The sequence below is a fragment of the Capra hircus genome, chromosome 8, assembly GCF_001704415.2.
Source record: "Capra hircus breed San Clemente chromosome 8, ASM170441v1, whole genome shotgun sequence".
Classification (NCBI taxonomy): Eukaryota; Metazoa; Chordata; class Mammalia; order Artiodactyla; family Bovidae; genus Capra; species Capra hircus.
The window spans coordinates 31,032,433-31,046,861 of record NC_030815.1 but is presented as its reverse complement, the minus strand read 5'-3'; the positions used below and the strand labels follow the sequence as shown (position 1 = coordinate 31,046,861).

General features: G+C 37.6%; 1 protein-coding gene across 7 annotated transcripts in view; it reads right to left on the bottom strand.

Moving 5' to 3' along the window:
* The window catches only part of MPDZ (multiple PDZ domain crumbs cell polarity complex component), a 179,989-nt gene that overhangs the window by 49,920 nt on the left and 115,640 nt on the right, over positions 1-14,429 (bottom strand). For 6 of the 7 annotated variants that reach the window (XM_018051960.1, XM_018051962.1, XM_018051963.1 and 3 more), the window contains 4 exons: positions 14,125-14,229; positions 9,917-10,009; positions 3,298-3,475; positions 402-512 (listed from right to left, as the gene is read on the bottom strand). In XM_018051960.1, coding sequence (XP_017907449.1) covers positions 402-512; positions 3,298-3,475; positions 9,917-10,009; positions 14,125-14,229 — 487 coding nt within the window. The remainder of the gene's footprint in view (positions 1-401; positions 513-3,297; positions 3,476-9,916; positions 10,010-14,124; positions 14,230-14,429) is intronic. The other variant, XM_018051966.1, reaches the window with a different exon arrangement.

Sequence of the window (14,429 nt, the reverse complement as noted above, 5' to 3'; positions counted from 1 at the left end):
CTGGGAATTCTAAATTTATAAAGAAAATGAACCCTCTCTGGTTTCTCAGAGACCTGACTAGACATCACAGACTATCAACCTGAATAATTCCACCACATCCTTCTTAACAACTTACATATTTTATGACTACAGTGAAACTAATGACTATCCATCGAGATGCCTATGGGCCACCAGTGAATCCTACTTTTATGTGTTTTCAACAGACTTCAAGTGTCTGTTATACATGGTAGAAGGATTTTCAGGGTAACTCAATGGGGGAAAAAAGCAAAATAAACTTTCTAAAAGTCTCCTGAGATTTCAAGGCTTGATCTCGGGTCCTAGAAGCAACTTGGCCCTGGATGTGTCAGATTCCAAGTTGAACGCTGTTGGATGCGCCTACCTTGCCCTTTGTTTTCGCTTACCCTTGGTCTGTTTATAATGCTCTGTACCAGAAAGACTACAGGGTTGCCTGCTTTCCGAATGGCTTCCACAGCTTGTTCATGGCTTGCATCTCTGAGGTCCATGCCATCCACCTGCAATGGAAGGCCTCAGCTTAACATTTTAAGAAGCTATAGAACAACAGAACAATTTGCCAATTTGGAGTTTTGAGATTCCTGGGTGAAGCTCCTAAAAAATCTTTTTCAGATTCAAAAATATTTGAGACTACTTGTGAGGCTCCAGAATTTTTCATCTGTCCAGCAGACTTCTGGTCCCTGTTTTTGGACACAGATTTATGTCTCCAAAAATCAACTGAAACAATAATCAATTAGAATGAAGACTCTGCTTCTACTTCCCTTACACTGCCCAGTTGTTCGTTTAAATTGACAAATCAGCATCATCAAAGAAATAATACAAGGGAACTGTCTAGTAGCAATGTTTTCACCATAAAAGTCACTGTACAAATTTTCTTCCCAGTCATCACAGAGCGGTCTGTGAAGTGGCTATGCGATGCTTTGTGTATTTCTATTAGGGAAGCTTGAAGTTAAAAACAAAATTCTGATGTACAGAAAAATCAGCTTATGAAGGTTTGTTTGGCAAAAGAATCTTTGCAATAGGCATGACACGAGCTGGAAGCCAAGAAATTGTGCTTACTTGTGAGCAAATCTTGTATAAATAGCTTGAGAATAAAAGTTATTTTGGAACTTTTTATTGACCATGGCTTGCCTGGGTGATGATCAGCTCAGCTTATGCACTACATGAACAGGAAGGAAAACAGTCTGAAAGGCCAAATGCTAATCTTGCCAGAAAACTACAGGATATTGGTATACTTTTAACATTTCCAATTACCAGAGAATGAGCTATACAATAAAAATAGCAAAATAAGGGTAGACACAATTCTGAAAAATAAAATTATTAGATCTCTACAAAGAACCTTATCACCTTTAAAAGAATTATACACTGTATTTTATTGAAAACTTCCCTCAGGTTGATACTTAGATGAAATAGCAAAATCTCTTTCAGTGCATATTAAAAATGGCTTCTAACTTTTTGCAAAATGAAAGTATATATGTTTACTATATATTTCATTAGCGGGAAAATGTAACAGAAAATTAAATATCTTTGCTCAAGTCCAAAGAACTGTATACTTTTCACGGAATATTTCATAGGTCTCTAGTTTATACACATTGTCAGAGATTCTTAGCAGAGTTATGTTCTGGAATTCCAAGGATCACAGAGGCCTAAGGCTTTCTTATTTACTGAAAAAGGCCACTGCACATAACTGAATTCAAGAAACTGCCACTGAGCAATATTTTACCACATGGAAAAAAAACTTCACTCCAATTTCAAAGGCATGTTTAAGTCTACTGACACATTAAAACGACATTTTGGTGTAAAGTATGATTAATCCTTTCTCAAAATAATTATACACATTTCTTAATTTTTCTACTTAGGTCAAAAGTATTCAGTAGTGAAGTACTCATAAAATAAATTGCCTTGGATAAACTTAAACTAGAAATTTTATGTAGTACTCTAATGAAGAAAAATTTCTTTAACATAGGCCTAAGATATCATTTAATGAAGAGCAAAGATACAGGAAGAGAGAAAAAAACCCCATCATTCTTCCTTATAAATGGTCAGATTGAAAAAAAAAAAAAAAGAAACACCAGGCAGAGCCCTTGCTTTCTTGCAAATCTCAATCTTCTTTTGTCAGTCCTCAATGTACATATACTTTACACAATAGATCAACGCCCACAATGTTCAAGTTGTGGCTGATTCTTATCAACTTCTACACAATTAAGGCATCTTAGTGTGTAAGTTATATGGATTTAGAAAATGAGAGACAATCACTTGTACAAAGTAAAACTAATGGTTGCCATAATAACAAAGTGATAGTTGGTTTTTGTTTGGAAGTTGTCTCTCTTAATTGACTCTCTACCTCCTGACAACCCAGCAAATCTGGGTCAGGATTTGCTGACCTTCCTCTACACATTTACTAACACTATGCTTATGTTAATCAAATAATTCATCACACTATTCTGAAGTGACCTGATTACTTATCAGGTCTGTCCCACTTGACAGGCAGGCTGGATGTTTTATTTACCGTGGGATGCCCAGAGCCTGTTATAGCACCTGGAATGCAACAGCTGCTCTAGGAATACTTGTTGAGTAAATGATGAGCGACTTGTGAGAAGAGTAGATATGAAATATTAAACTTAGCTTTGAATGAAGGGATTAGATACAATCTGACCAAATGCTTCTCTCACATATAACAAAATGTGTACACACATGCACACACATACCAGTGCACACGTGCGTACTCATACACACAGCCCTCAGTGGTGAGTGGGGAATGGGCAGAGCAATGATATGAAGGAAAAGCCAAACTTGGGTTGGTGAGGGTGGTGCGGAGACCTTTCTGTAAAATGTAATGAGGATATTAGTATAAAAACTTTACCAAAAAGACTCATTTAAAAAAATCTTATCCAACAACATTTAGGTATTTCCTGAAATAACGTCTCATTTGAGGGTTCAACTGTGATGTGCACATTTTGTGTGTGTACACGTACGTTAAACAATTTAATTATTCCCCAAGAAATTTGCTTTGTTTTTTTTTTAACTGAACTTAGTAATTTATCTCAGCACCAACATTTTTTAGAACAGTTGGTTATACCTCCAAACACTTATCAATATATATATAATTTGTTATCATATACTGAAGATAAAAATTATAGATGAAAACAAAAAAATAAGAAAGAAATTCTTTAACAACAAACATATTTTACTCAAGTGTTGAGTCAGTGTAAAGATGATGATCCCCTTGGTAAAGAGGATGGCCCAGGTGAGTAATTTTAGCATAGAAAGCTAACTGGAAGGTACCTCTACTATTCTATCTCCAGGTTTCAGGGTTCCATTTTTGCCAGCTGGACTATCTTCAAGAACATGTTTGATGAAAATGCCCCTCATCACTTCACCATTGCTTAGACGACTCCCCATCCCTCGTCCACCAACAATGCTGATTCCCAAGGATTTGCTTGGTTCTCGCCAAAGTTCAACCCTATAAAAAATAAAGAAAATTTTAAAGTCTCATAAGAAAGTACAGGGAGAAAGCCTCGTAAAGTTGGGTGTAGCAATGATTTCTTGGCTATACCAAAGGCACAGGCAGAAAATTAAAAATGGACAAATTTGGCATCAGCAAAAATAAAAGCTTTTTTTCATCGAAAAGTACTATCAAGTGAGTAAAACAGCAACCCAAAGAAAGGGGAAATATTTGCAAACCACAAATCTGATAAGGAATGAACATCCAGAATATACATAGAACCCCTGAAACTCAATGATAACAACAAAAGAAAACAATCAAAATTGGGAAAAGAACTTGACTAGATATTTCTCTGGGGACGATAGACAAATGTCCTGTAAGCACATAAAAAGATGCTCGGCATCACTAACCATTGCATGAATCAGCATTGCTATGAGCCCACGTGCTGCCACTACTGACACCCAGGCACCTGGAGCCCATGCCCTGCAGCAAGAGAAGCCACTGCCAGGAGGAGGCCACACACCGCATCTGGCGAGCGGCCCCCACTCGCTGCAGCTGGAGAAAGCCCACGCGCAGCGATGCAGACCAGCGCAACAGCAAAAGCTACTGAGAAAGACCCCCTCACACTCAGTAAGATGGCTAATGCAAAAAAAAAGACAGAAAATAAGTCGGCAGGGAGAAATTGTACAAATTATGGAGAAATTATAAGCCTTGTGCACTGTTCGTACCAATGTGAAATGTTACAGCTGCTATGGAAAAAGAGTATAGAAATTCCTCAAAAAATTAAAAATAGAATTAACATATGATCTGGCAATTCCACTCCTGAGTATATACCCAAAAGAATTCAAAGCAAGGTCTTGAAGACATACACGTATAGTATGTTCACATAAATATTATTCACAATTCACAATAAGAAAATATTATTTACAAGCCAAAAGGTAGAAGCAACCCAAGTGCCCATGAATAGATGAATGAATCAACAAATGGCATATAAATACAAAGAATAATATTCAGCCTTAAAAAGGAAGGAAATTCTGACACATGCTAAGACAAAGATCATCTTTGAGAACACTATGCTAAATGAAATAAAGGACAAATCCTGTATGATTCCACTTATACAATGTACCTAGAATAGTCAAATTCACAGAGACTAATGGAGAAGAGCCATTGCTAGATGATGCAGGGAGGGGGAAATAAGAGGTTACTATTCAGTGGGTACAGAGTTTTAGTTTTGCAAGATTAAAAAAGTTCCAGAGATGGATGGCACTGATGGTTACAAAGCAACGTGAACACACTTTATGCCACTAACCTACAAGATTAAAAGTGGTTCAAATGGTTAAAAATAATAATAATAAATACATTTTTGAAAATTCAAAGGAATAAGATATTATTATACTAAGTTTTGTAAATATCATTTGCTCAATTTGTTAAGGTTTTATCCATAGTAAGACAAAATCACCATAAATAAATTACTTTTCCAATTAAGTGTTTTATAGGGTCTGATAAATACTATTAATGATATATTTCTGAGACTGATTTGTTACAAGTTAATATTAGGCTCATACTCCAGGCTGAGGCACAAATGAATATAAAAGGACCATTTTCCAGGGGCTCTAATACTGCAGACATTAAAAAATTCAGCTACTCTCAAACAGATGGTAGCTTCTAAGCTTAGCAACCCAGTTAAGAGAGAGAATGTTTCTGTATATACTGAATGAGAAGCTTACCTCTGCAATAGTCTGCCTCGTCAACACAGACCTAGAAACTAACAGTCGGGGCATGAAGAGCGGTTGCTAACAGAGTCCTCCGTGATCCGAGCCCGTCACCATTTCCTAAACACATCCTCCTCAGCTCTCCACTCCCCTCTTTCCACTCTGGCTATCCTCTTGGTGTTGCTGAGGTTCATCTCCCGCCCTGGGGCCCTGGCGCTTGCTACTGCCTCTGTCCTAAATGTACTTCCTCCACCCCCAAAATAAGTGCATGAATTCATATCTAATACCTGTAGATAGCGGTCAGAACCATGGATGAACTGGAAGTACATGTCTTATGAAAACGCCGGGATACAAGAAAAAGGTGATTAGCACCGAAGTGTTTGGCCAAGATGAAGGGGTTCAGATGACTGCAAGCGAACAGGGATACCAAGTAGAAAGTTCTAAGATGGGTAATGAGACTCTGCATTTTACTCTAATCTGCAGGAAGGGAGCTGATGCTGGACATCAGACAGGAGAAGAAAGCTTGGTCCAGCATACCCTCAACCTTGACATGTGACGTGCTCCCAGAGGAAACGAAAGGTTGTAGGTAGGACTCCTGGGTGCTGAGGGAGGTCCTGGTAAGAAAAGACTGGGGTAAAAAAGCACCACGGTGAAGTGAGAGGAGGGACAACTGGTCACAGGAAGCAGATGAGGAAATACTTCTTTTCTCTGGTCAGTACTTTTTTTCTTTATTAGAAATCTAAGACCTAGAGATCTGTGGTTTAGTGTAAAGGGATCTCACTATGATTCTTCATCTTAACAAATCTGTGAGAAAAGCTTAAACTAGTTAAAATTCTTTCCATCACTTTCTTTCATTCTAGGAATTCTGTGAAAGACAAGAACCAATTTCTTCCCATTTCCAAGGTAAAACGGCAAAGTAGTAAAGTCAGTAGAGTCAGCCACTGTCTTTAATATTTAAGAATCCAGAATACATAGGTGGGACTCATTCCCTCTTCTTTTAAAAATGAAAAAAATAAAAGAATGAAAGAAAATGTCTCATAGATCCTTAGCAGTTGATATATGTTAGAGAATGGTTCTCATGATTCTCTGGACACTAAAAATAGCAGGGGCAGCAAAAACTCATTAGGGGCTTATGTACTCAGCCTTATTCTCCAGGTGAATTCCACAGACTTTGATTTTATTTTCAAGTCACTCTTGTGAGGTGGATGCTCTTGTCACTCTGTTTTACAAAGGGAAGAGGCACAGAGGTTAAACAGCCTTTGGACACCAGTACCCTGTGCCTCCTGAGGATGTAGCACAGACAGCAAAGTGGTATTAGATCCAGTCCTAAGAGGAAACGCTGTAATTCCTCAAAACATCAGAGCAGATAACCAAAAACAGAGCTGCCAAAATGACCCCAGCACTAAGGAACCAATCCAGGATTCATGAAGCAGAACACAGTCAACATTCCATGTTAAGAAGAAAATAAGAGACCTATAAAAGAAAATCTGGGCAGAACATGTCCAGAGCTGGTTTTACAGAAAAATGTCAGCCTTTCTGGAAAACACAGATTTTCAAAAAGTGAAATTAATAAAACCAAGGTAAAATAGAGCTCTGAGGCAGGTTGCCTGAACTCTGAACCAAGAGTTCCTGGGCTCAGTTCCTGCCCTTCTGCTACTTAACAACTGGGTGACCCTGTTTTACTCCATTAGTCTTTTTTTTTCCTTTCCTCAGCTGGAAAATGGGTCAAACAAGAGCCCCAACATCAGAGAGTTGCTGTGAGGATTAAATTCATGAATGTATGTCATGTACAAAACAAAGTTTCACAACTTAGTAAAGCAATCAATAAATCTGATTACTTATTATGGTGATGATAATATTCAATTCATGTGACAAATGAACAAACCTGTACGCCAGCACCTCAATCTGTTATGCTTACACATTGTTTACTAAGAGTAACTGGGCTCAATGTACCATATTCTACCCATTGGGTTGATAAAAGCATTTTTAAAGATGATCATATGACGTGGTAACAAGGATACTGGGGGAAAAAAGCTCTCAAATATTGGAAATAAAAGTAAAAATTGGTACAGCCACCTTAAAAAGCAATTTGACAACTTCTAGTAAATCACAGAATTAAATCTACAAGTCAGCAATTTCCCTTTGGAATATCTATCTAGACAAATTCTCCAAATGTGTAAGAAAATATACTTACTGCACAGGATTATTGTAATAATTAACTGTTAACTACTCAAATATCAATCTGAAAATAAACTGAGCTATATTCATATACTGAAAGGCACTGCCACAAGTAAACTGAATGAATTAGATATTTTTGTATCCGCATGAGCGTGTACAGAAACATTTATTTAAGAGTAAGCAAGCTTGAAAATGATACATACAGTATGATATAATCCTGCACATGAAAATCACATGCAAAATAAAAGTGCAACACAGGTTATTTACAAATTTTTCTTGACTGCATGTAAGAATGTCCAGCAGGTTTCCAATCCTGTAAAGCATATTCATGACCCTTGTTCCTTATTTACTAAAAGCTCTAATTATTTTGGTAAGCTTCCTCATGAACTTCTATGAACTTCTCCCCTAAAAAAAATTGAGGGATTCCATAAGGTTAGTGAGGGCAGGTTATCTTCTTTAAGATTTACAGAATCTGTAGACATACTCTCTTGGTAAACTAGTCACCACCATTAGAGACATCACTTAGCGTGATGTGAAGGTTAAAACGGGAAATAAAGTATAAAAATCTTATGGTCCAGAAGTTGTACCCAATTTCTCGCCGTAGGAAAATTTCATAATGACTCCTGTGCTCAACAATTTTTACTTGCTCTGGCATGAATAATAATGAAGAAGAAGCTGATGGCTGCTAAGACCAACCACTGACTGAGTCCTCACTGTGCACCAAGCATTGTACTGAGGACTTTAAGTGAATTATGATATTAAATTCTCTTCCACATGTTAAAGGTTCTACTTTATTTTTAAATTAAAAGTGTAATTACTCTTTCAAAAACATTTTATTTAAGTATAGTGACACAGTACAGTGATTCAGTATTTTTACAGATTAACTCCATACAAGATTATGGCCATAATTTCCTGTGCTATACAGTATATCCTTGTTACTTATTATTTATACATAGTAGTTTATATCTCTCACCCCTAATTTTACCCTCCTGCCTTTTCTCTCCCCTTTGGTAATCACTAGTTCATTTTCTATATCTGTGAGTCTGTCTCCGTCTTGCATGTACATTGGTTTATTTTTTAAAAGAGCCCACATATATGTGACAAAATAAAGGATTTCTCTATCTGACTTATTTCACCCTGCAAAATAGCCTCTAGGTCTATCCATGCTGCTGCTAATGGAAGAATATCACTATTTTATGACTGAGTAATATGTGTGTCTATATATACATATATAGACACATATATTTCCATCTAGTATTGTAATTCCATCTAACTTACTTCTGCCTCTCTCTTCAAATAAACAAAAAACCTAACATCTTATAACTGGAGTAGGAAATTGCAACCTACTCCAGTATTCTTGCCTGGAAAATTCCATGGACAGAGGAGCCTGGCAGGTGACGGTCTGCCAAAGAGTTAGACAGAGAGTTAGATACGACCAAGCGACTGAGCACACAGCATCTCACAATATTTTTTCTGCTATGAATCTAGTGCTTCTATTCTCAGTGTGGGCAATAATGTAGCAAGACTTTGATTTTTTAAAGCGGTCTGAATAATTTTTTAAAAATTGAAATCAAAAAGTCATTTTATTTGGCTGGAGATGCTGTTTCTTATGAAAGCAATATAAAAGGTTTCCTATACTTTGAACATGATTCAACCTAGAAAATGTTTAAAGGTGATGCAGCCTAAAGTTCATTTATGAGCCAGGCAAATCATCAAACTGTATTACACATCAGAAGAATAGAAATTTTTCTATATTGAGAATTTTATTTATTCATTGTAGAATAAATAGTTAATAAATATGTAAAAAGGCACCTCTCTGATGGTCAACTTTAAATCTGTTCAGAGAAAGTGTCCACTGATTATATTTTACCCTTAATGCAAAATATCTTACATTTTTCTTTCATTATTTTGTGTCTCTCTACACCTTGTCTAACTCAATACACAGTAGCTTCCTTAAAGACAGAATTTATGTCTTACACTTCCCTGTTATTTACAAAACTATCTGCCTCTCATCTTGTCAATAATCAGGACTCAGTAAATTCCTACTAAACTGAATCTTCTTCTACTCAGAACAGGAAAATATACCTTAGTGATATTCAGAGGTATATATGAGTAGATTTAGGAAAGTCATCATTCCTATTATATATGAAATTCATTCTAGAAAGACCATGGGTTAGAATAACCACAGCCTATGATAAGATGCTCACACACACATTTTGAATGTTTATGTTTGAATATCTACTTTCTACAAATAATAGAAAAATTTCAAGTTAACATTTGGTGATTTGCCTAAAATAAACTCTACAGAAGATATTCCAACTACCTATGCATAATTTTCTCTAGTCAATTTTATTTAGTCCCTACTATGTGCCAAATCCTCAAGTACATATTAGTGTTAACCCTGTGTGATACATACTATCTTCTCCACTCTGTGGCCACAGAGAAGTGGACGGTGAGCAATATTAAACAGCTTGCTCAAAGTCACAGTAGCAAGTTGTAATCTAGTACTTGAAACCACCCCTCTCTATCTTTAAACCCTGAGTAGGCAGAAGACAGAAATAGTCCTTACCGCCGAGGCTGATTCCAGTTGCTGTAGGCTGCATTTTGAAGGTCACTTTCTTCCCCCTCTCCTTCTTCTCTCTCTGGTAGCTCTGGAATGTCTCTGGTAAAGAGTTAGACAGTGAGTATTCCACAATCCTAGTAAAACCACACAGGCTGTCTTCTAGGTACTTTATTATTGGTTTGGCTAAAAGTACAGAACTGCTTCATATTTTCACCACACTTGGCTACTAAGTATATAATATTTTACATTAAAGGGAAAATAAAGCCTGATTACATAAAATAAAAACCTCACACTGGAATCAGTCTACTATACCTGAACTTCCCAGGTGGCAGCTGAACAAACCCATGTGGGTTTGATCCCTGGGTTGGAAAGATCCCCTGGAGAAGGGAATGGCAACCCACTCCAGGATTCTTGCCTGGGAAATCCTGGGACAGAGGAGCCTGGCTGGCTACAGTCCATGGGGTCACAAAGAGTCAGACACGACTGAGTGATTGAGCACTCAGCACTGTAACTGAGTCTGGAGATACAACAGAACGCAAGGTGCCTTGTCTAGGCTTTTTCTTTCCTAATGAAACATGGACAAAGGAAGGAAGGGATCGAAAAGAATGGGGAAATGCTAGAATTTTTAAGAACAACTATTCAACAACTATTTCCTAAATTTTTCCCAGGTGTGAGAAGGTAGACACCCCATGTGTGTTATAAGCGTGTACAGTCCCACTGGATCCCTGGCCTGACAGAGCTGAACATCAAGTATGCCAGGAGTGCAGCATCTCTACCGCCTCAGGATGGACCAATGCTTTCCCTTTTCATCTTTTGAAGACAGATGGAAAATGCTTATGGTCTGCTTCTGCCCATCCAAAGCAGCCAGCCACAGTATTCTCATGGGAAGCAGTTTACAGGCACTTGAGTCCAAGGTCAGTTGTCAATTTTTACAGGAATTCAGATTTTGCCAAATGCCAAGCATGTAACAAAATATGTCCGATCTCTTAACTGACTGTAAATATAACTGTGAAATAATAATCTTGTCCAAAAATATTTGGTTTTTACCAAAGGCACACTTTGCATCAATAAATGGTATTGTCAGGACAACAAAGAATGGTTAAATCAATTATGGCATGGTCTTATGTTATTAGGAAAAATTGGATTTCTAAAGAAATATATTCTTCTTAAAATAGAGAAAGCTTTAAAAACTCTAATTCAATAAATACTTGCAGCTGATATTTACCGAAATTGAAAAAAATCTGAAGATAGCTTATGTTCAAATTATATCCATTCTCCCCCAACAGGAATACTGAACTCTGTCAAATTATATTATCTTCAGACCTTGAGATCAGAAGTCATCTAATCTAATAATCCATCTGTGCTTCAATGTGTTTCCCAACACAACCGTTCCCAAACAACTGTGTGGGCTCTCCCAGAATGCCTCACTCTTTCTTTGACCTGAAAGTTAGATCTTTGCTTTTCATCTGTCAGAGGGAAACCCACCTGCCTGTGGTTCCTACCTACCAGTCGTGTGACAGAATTCTCCTTCTGTAATTGAGGAAGGAGACTCTGAATGAGGTTGGGCTCACAGAGACTAATCCTGACTATGGGACAGGACTGTCAGGAATGGAGCCAAAATTTTCAAAATGATGTTAAGAAGCTGATTGAGAATGAAATAGTTGGAGTGAACCTCAATCTGAAAGATGCAAGGCAGTGGGGGGAAGCAGAGCCTAACCCTCTGGAAATACCACTGGGGAGAATATGACAGAAAAAGCGGGTACAGAATGCAGAGAGGAATGGGAAGTAAGAAACAATCCTTCTCTAAAACACCCAGTTATTACCCTAAAGCCCAGGCAGGGGGAGCTGCTCAGATGCAGTCACACAGATTGCATCATATGCTCCCGGCTTGTGAGCTGCAAGATGACAAATACAGATACATACAAAAAGGCCCATTCTCTTCAGATGACTGTCCAATCTTGGATTATTTCACTAACCCAGATACATCCCCATAAATGTGCTGATTATTCTTTATCCATCTTCAGGCGGGGTTTACAGGACTCAAGCGTGTGTGCCTCAGCAGAATGAACCTGCTCTGTGTCCCCACACTCAGTCAGCCAGGAATGAATTAGACTTCTCGGCACTCATGTCTGATTGTTGAATATCAAATAAGTTTCTGTCAACTGTAACAAGTAACACTCTATATGTGCATTAAGATGCCAGAAACTGGCACAAAGTCACACAGTAAAGGAACAGAGATGAGACCTGAATTGGGCCAGTTTACTACAAAATCTGAGCTCTTAAACTCCATGCTATGCTGCCCCATATTTTTATACAGGGCTAGTACAATTCTTTTTTTTGATCCAATGGTTAAGAACATGGAGCCCGACCATGTACATTTAACCTTGATTCTTCCACCTATTAGTTATGAAACTTGAGCAAGTAACTTAATCTCTCTGGTGCCAATTCCTCCTGTATGCTTAAAGAGAAATCTGTTACTCAGTTGTTAATATAACTGAAAAACATACAGGCCCACAGATGAAAATGTATTGTGCATTCTTTTCAGGATAGCAATTTGACATTATTTCTCTCCCTGTTCTGAACTCAGCAGCAGCATCAAAATCTAGTTTCTGCCTTTCCTAAGGGAGGAAAACAGGATGCAGACTGTTTTTGTTTTGAGCATCCTTATATTAACAGCAAATACACTCTTTTGCAGGAAAGCAGTTATTCACAGCATTGACAGCTCAGGCCCTTTTCCTTCGTGTGCTAGGAGAGAACCAACATGCTGAAAGTGGCTTTTTTGTTTTAATATTAACATTTTGAGTGCTTTTAAGGCCTCAAAATTTAATATCATGTTATCTTGTCATATTCTCTAATTAAGCCATGTGGAATGGTATTTCAGAGGGACACTGGAATTACTGCATCTAACTTTTTAATAGGAAGTACCAGGTAGTTGTAATCAATTCATGTCATTAGCCCTAAGATGGAAATTCTAGACAGAAGTATGGCTGAGCTTTGCAAAGGGTGGAATGAATACTCTTTTTCTCATAAAATTCAAGGGGCCCTTTGGGCCATGACATTCCTTCCCTTTATTAAACACATAACAAACCTTTCCTTCTTTAACACTGTCTGAATAGCTGTAGCCACATACAATTTGCAGAGGAAAGAGTGATGTGATGTTACAATGCCTGCAGAGTCACTGGACACCTGAGTGTTATGGGCTGTTAGAACTTTTGTGAGCAGACCTCAGAATGTTTGCAAAGCTATTTCTTCTTTATAGCATACTTAAGGAGAAATCTGTTACTCAGCTGCTAATGTAACTGGAAAAAAACAGGCCCACAGCTAAAAATGTATAGTGTATTCTTTCCAGAAAAGCAATTTGACATTATTTCTCTCCTTGTGCTAAACTCAGCAGCAACATCAAAATCTAGTTTCTCTCTTTCTTAAGGGAGGAAAAAACTACATTTCCTGTATTATTCAAAGGTTCTCAATACACTGTATATAAAGAGGCTTTAAAAAGTCAAACATTCTATACCTAACCCGTATATACAAAAAGACGTTCAGCTCAACATTCTCCAAAGGAGTAAAAACATAACCATTAAAAATGTTTATGAATTGTATGTATGTTAATGAGTAAATAAATAAAGTTTGAAAATGTTTATGACAGAGGAAAAGTGATACAATACCATAAAAATTGTAGGTTCCAGGGAGTGAATGAAACCATAGTCATATCTGAGGTAAATTCCCCAAAACTCAGTAAGCTGACAGTGGTATATGGACTGATACAACTAAAGAGTTTTAATTTCTTGCTTTGATTTTTCATATTCTCCCCAAATTTCCCACAATATGCAATCACTCCGTAAGTAATATGGGTTGCAGTTGTCTAGTTGCTAAGGCACATCCAGCTCTTTTGTGACCCCATGGACTGTTGCCCGCCAGGTTCCTCTGCCCATGGGATTTCCCAGGCAAGAACACTGGAGCAGGTTGTCATTTCCTTCTCCAGGGGATCTTTCCAACCCAGGGATCGAACTTGCATCTCCTGCTTGGTAGATGGATTCTTTACCACGGAGCCACTAGGGAAGCCCAGTAATATGGGAAAGGGGGGTGATTTTTTTTTTTAATCTTGAAAGAGAGAAAAAGAATTCAGTCTTTTTTTATTGCTAGGCCTCCCTGACAGTGGATTCAACAGTCTTCTTTATAACTTGCTGTATCGATCATTCACATAGCAGACTTACCTGCCAGTGTAGGAAGCAAAAATATCCAGTGCCATTATTCCTCCAGATTGCTGCCCCAAGCTTATTTTGAACTCTTCCAAATATTCTGCAGGTACATAAGTAATTCTGGAACAAGACACAATCCATGAAAGCAGAGCTCTGCCTGTTGGGAGAATCTTCCAAAATATGAAATAAACTTATTTTGTTCCCTCATCTCTACTTTTTCACACAACTCATTTAAATCAGCTTACTCAGTAGACTCTAAACTTCAAAAGAATCAAGTATTCTATAGGCAATAATAACAACAGAAATTAAAAATTTAAAGA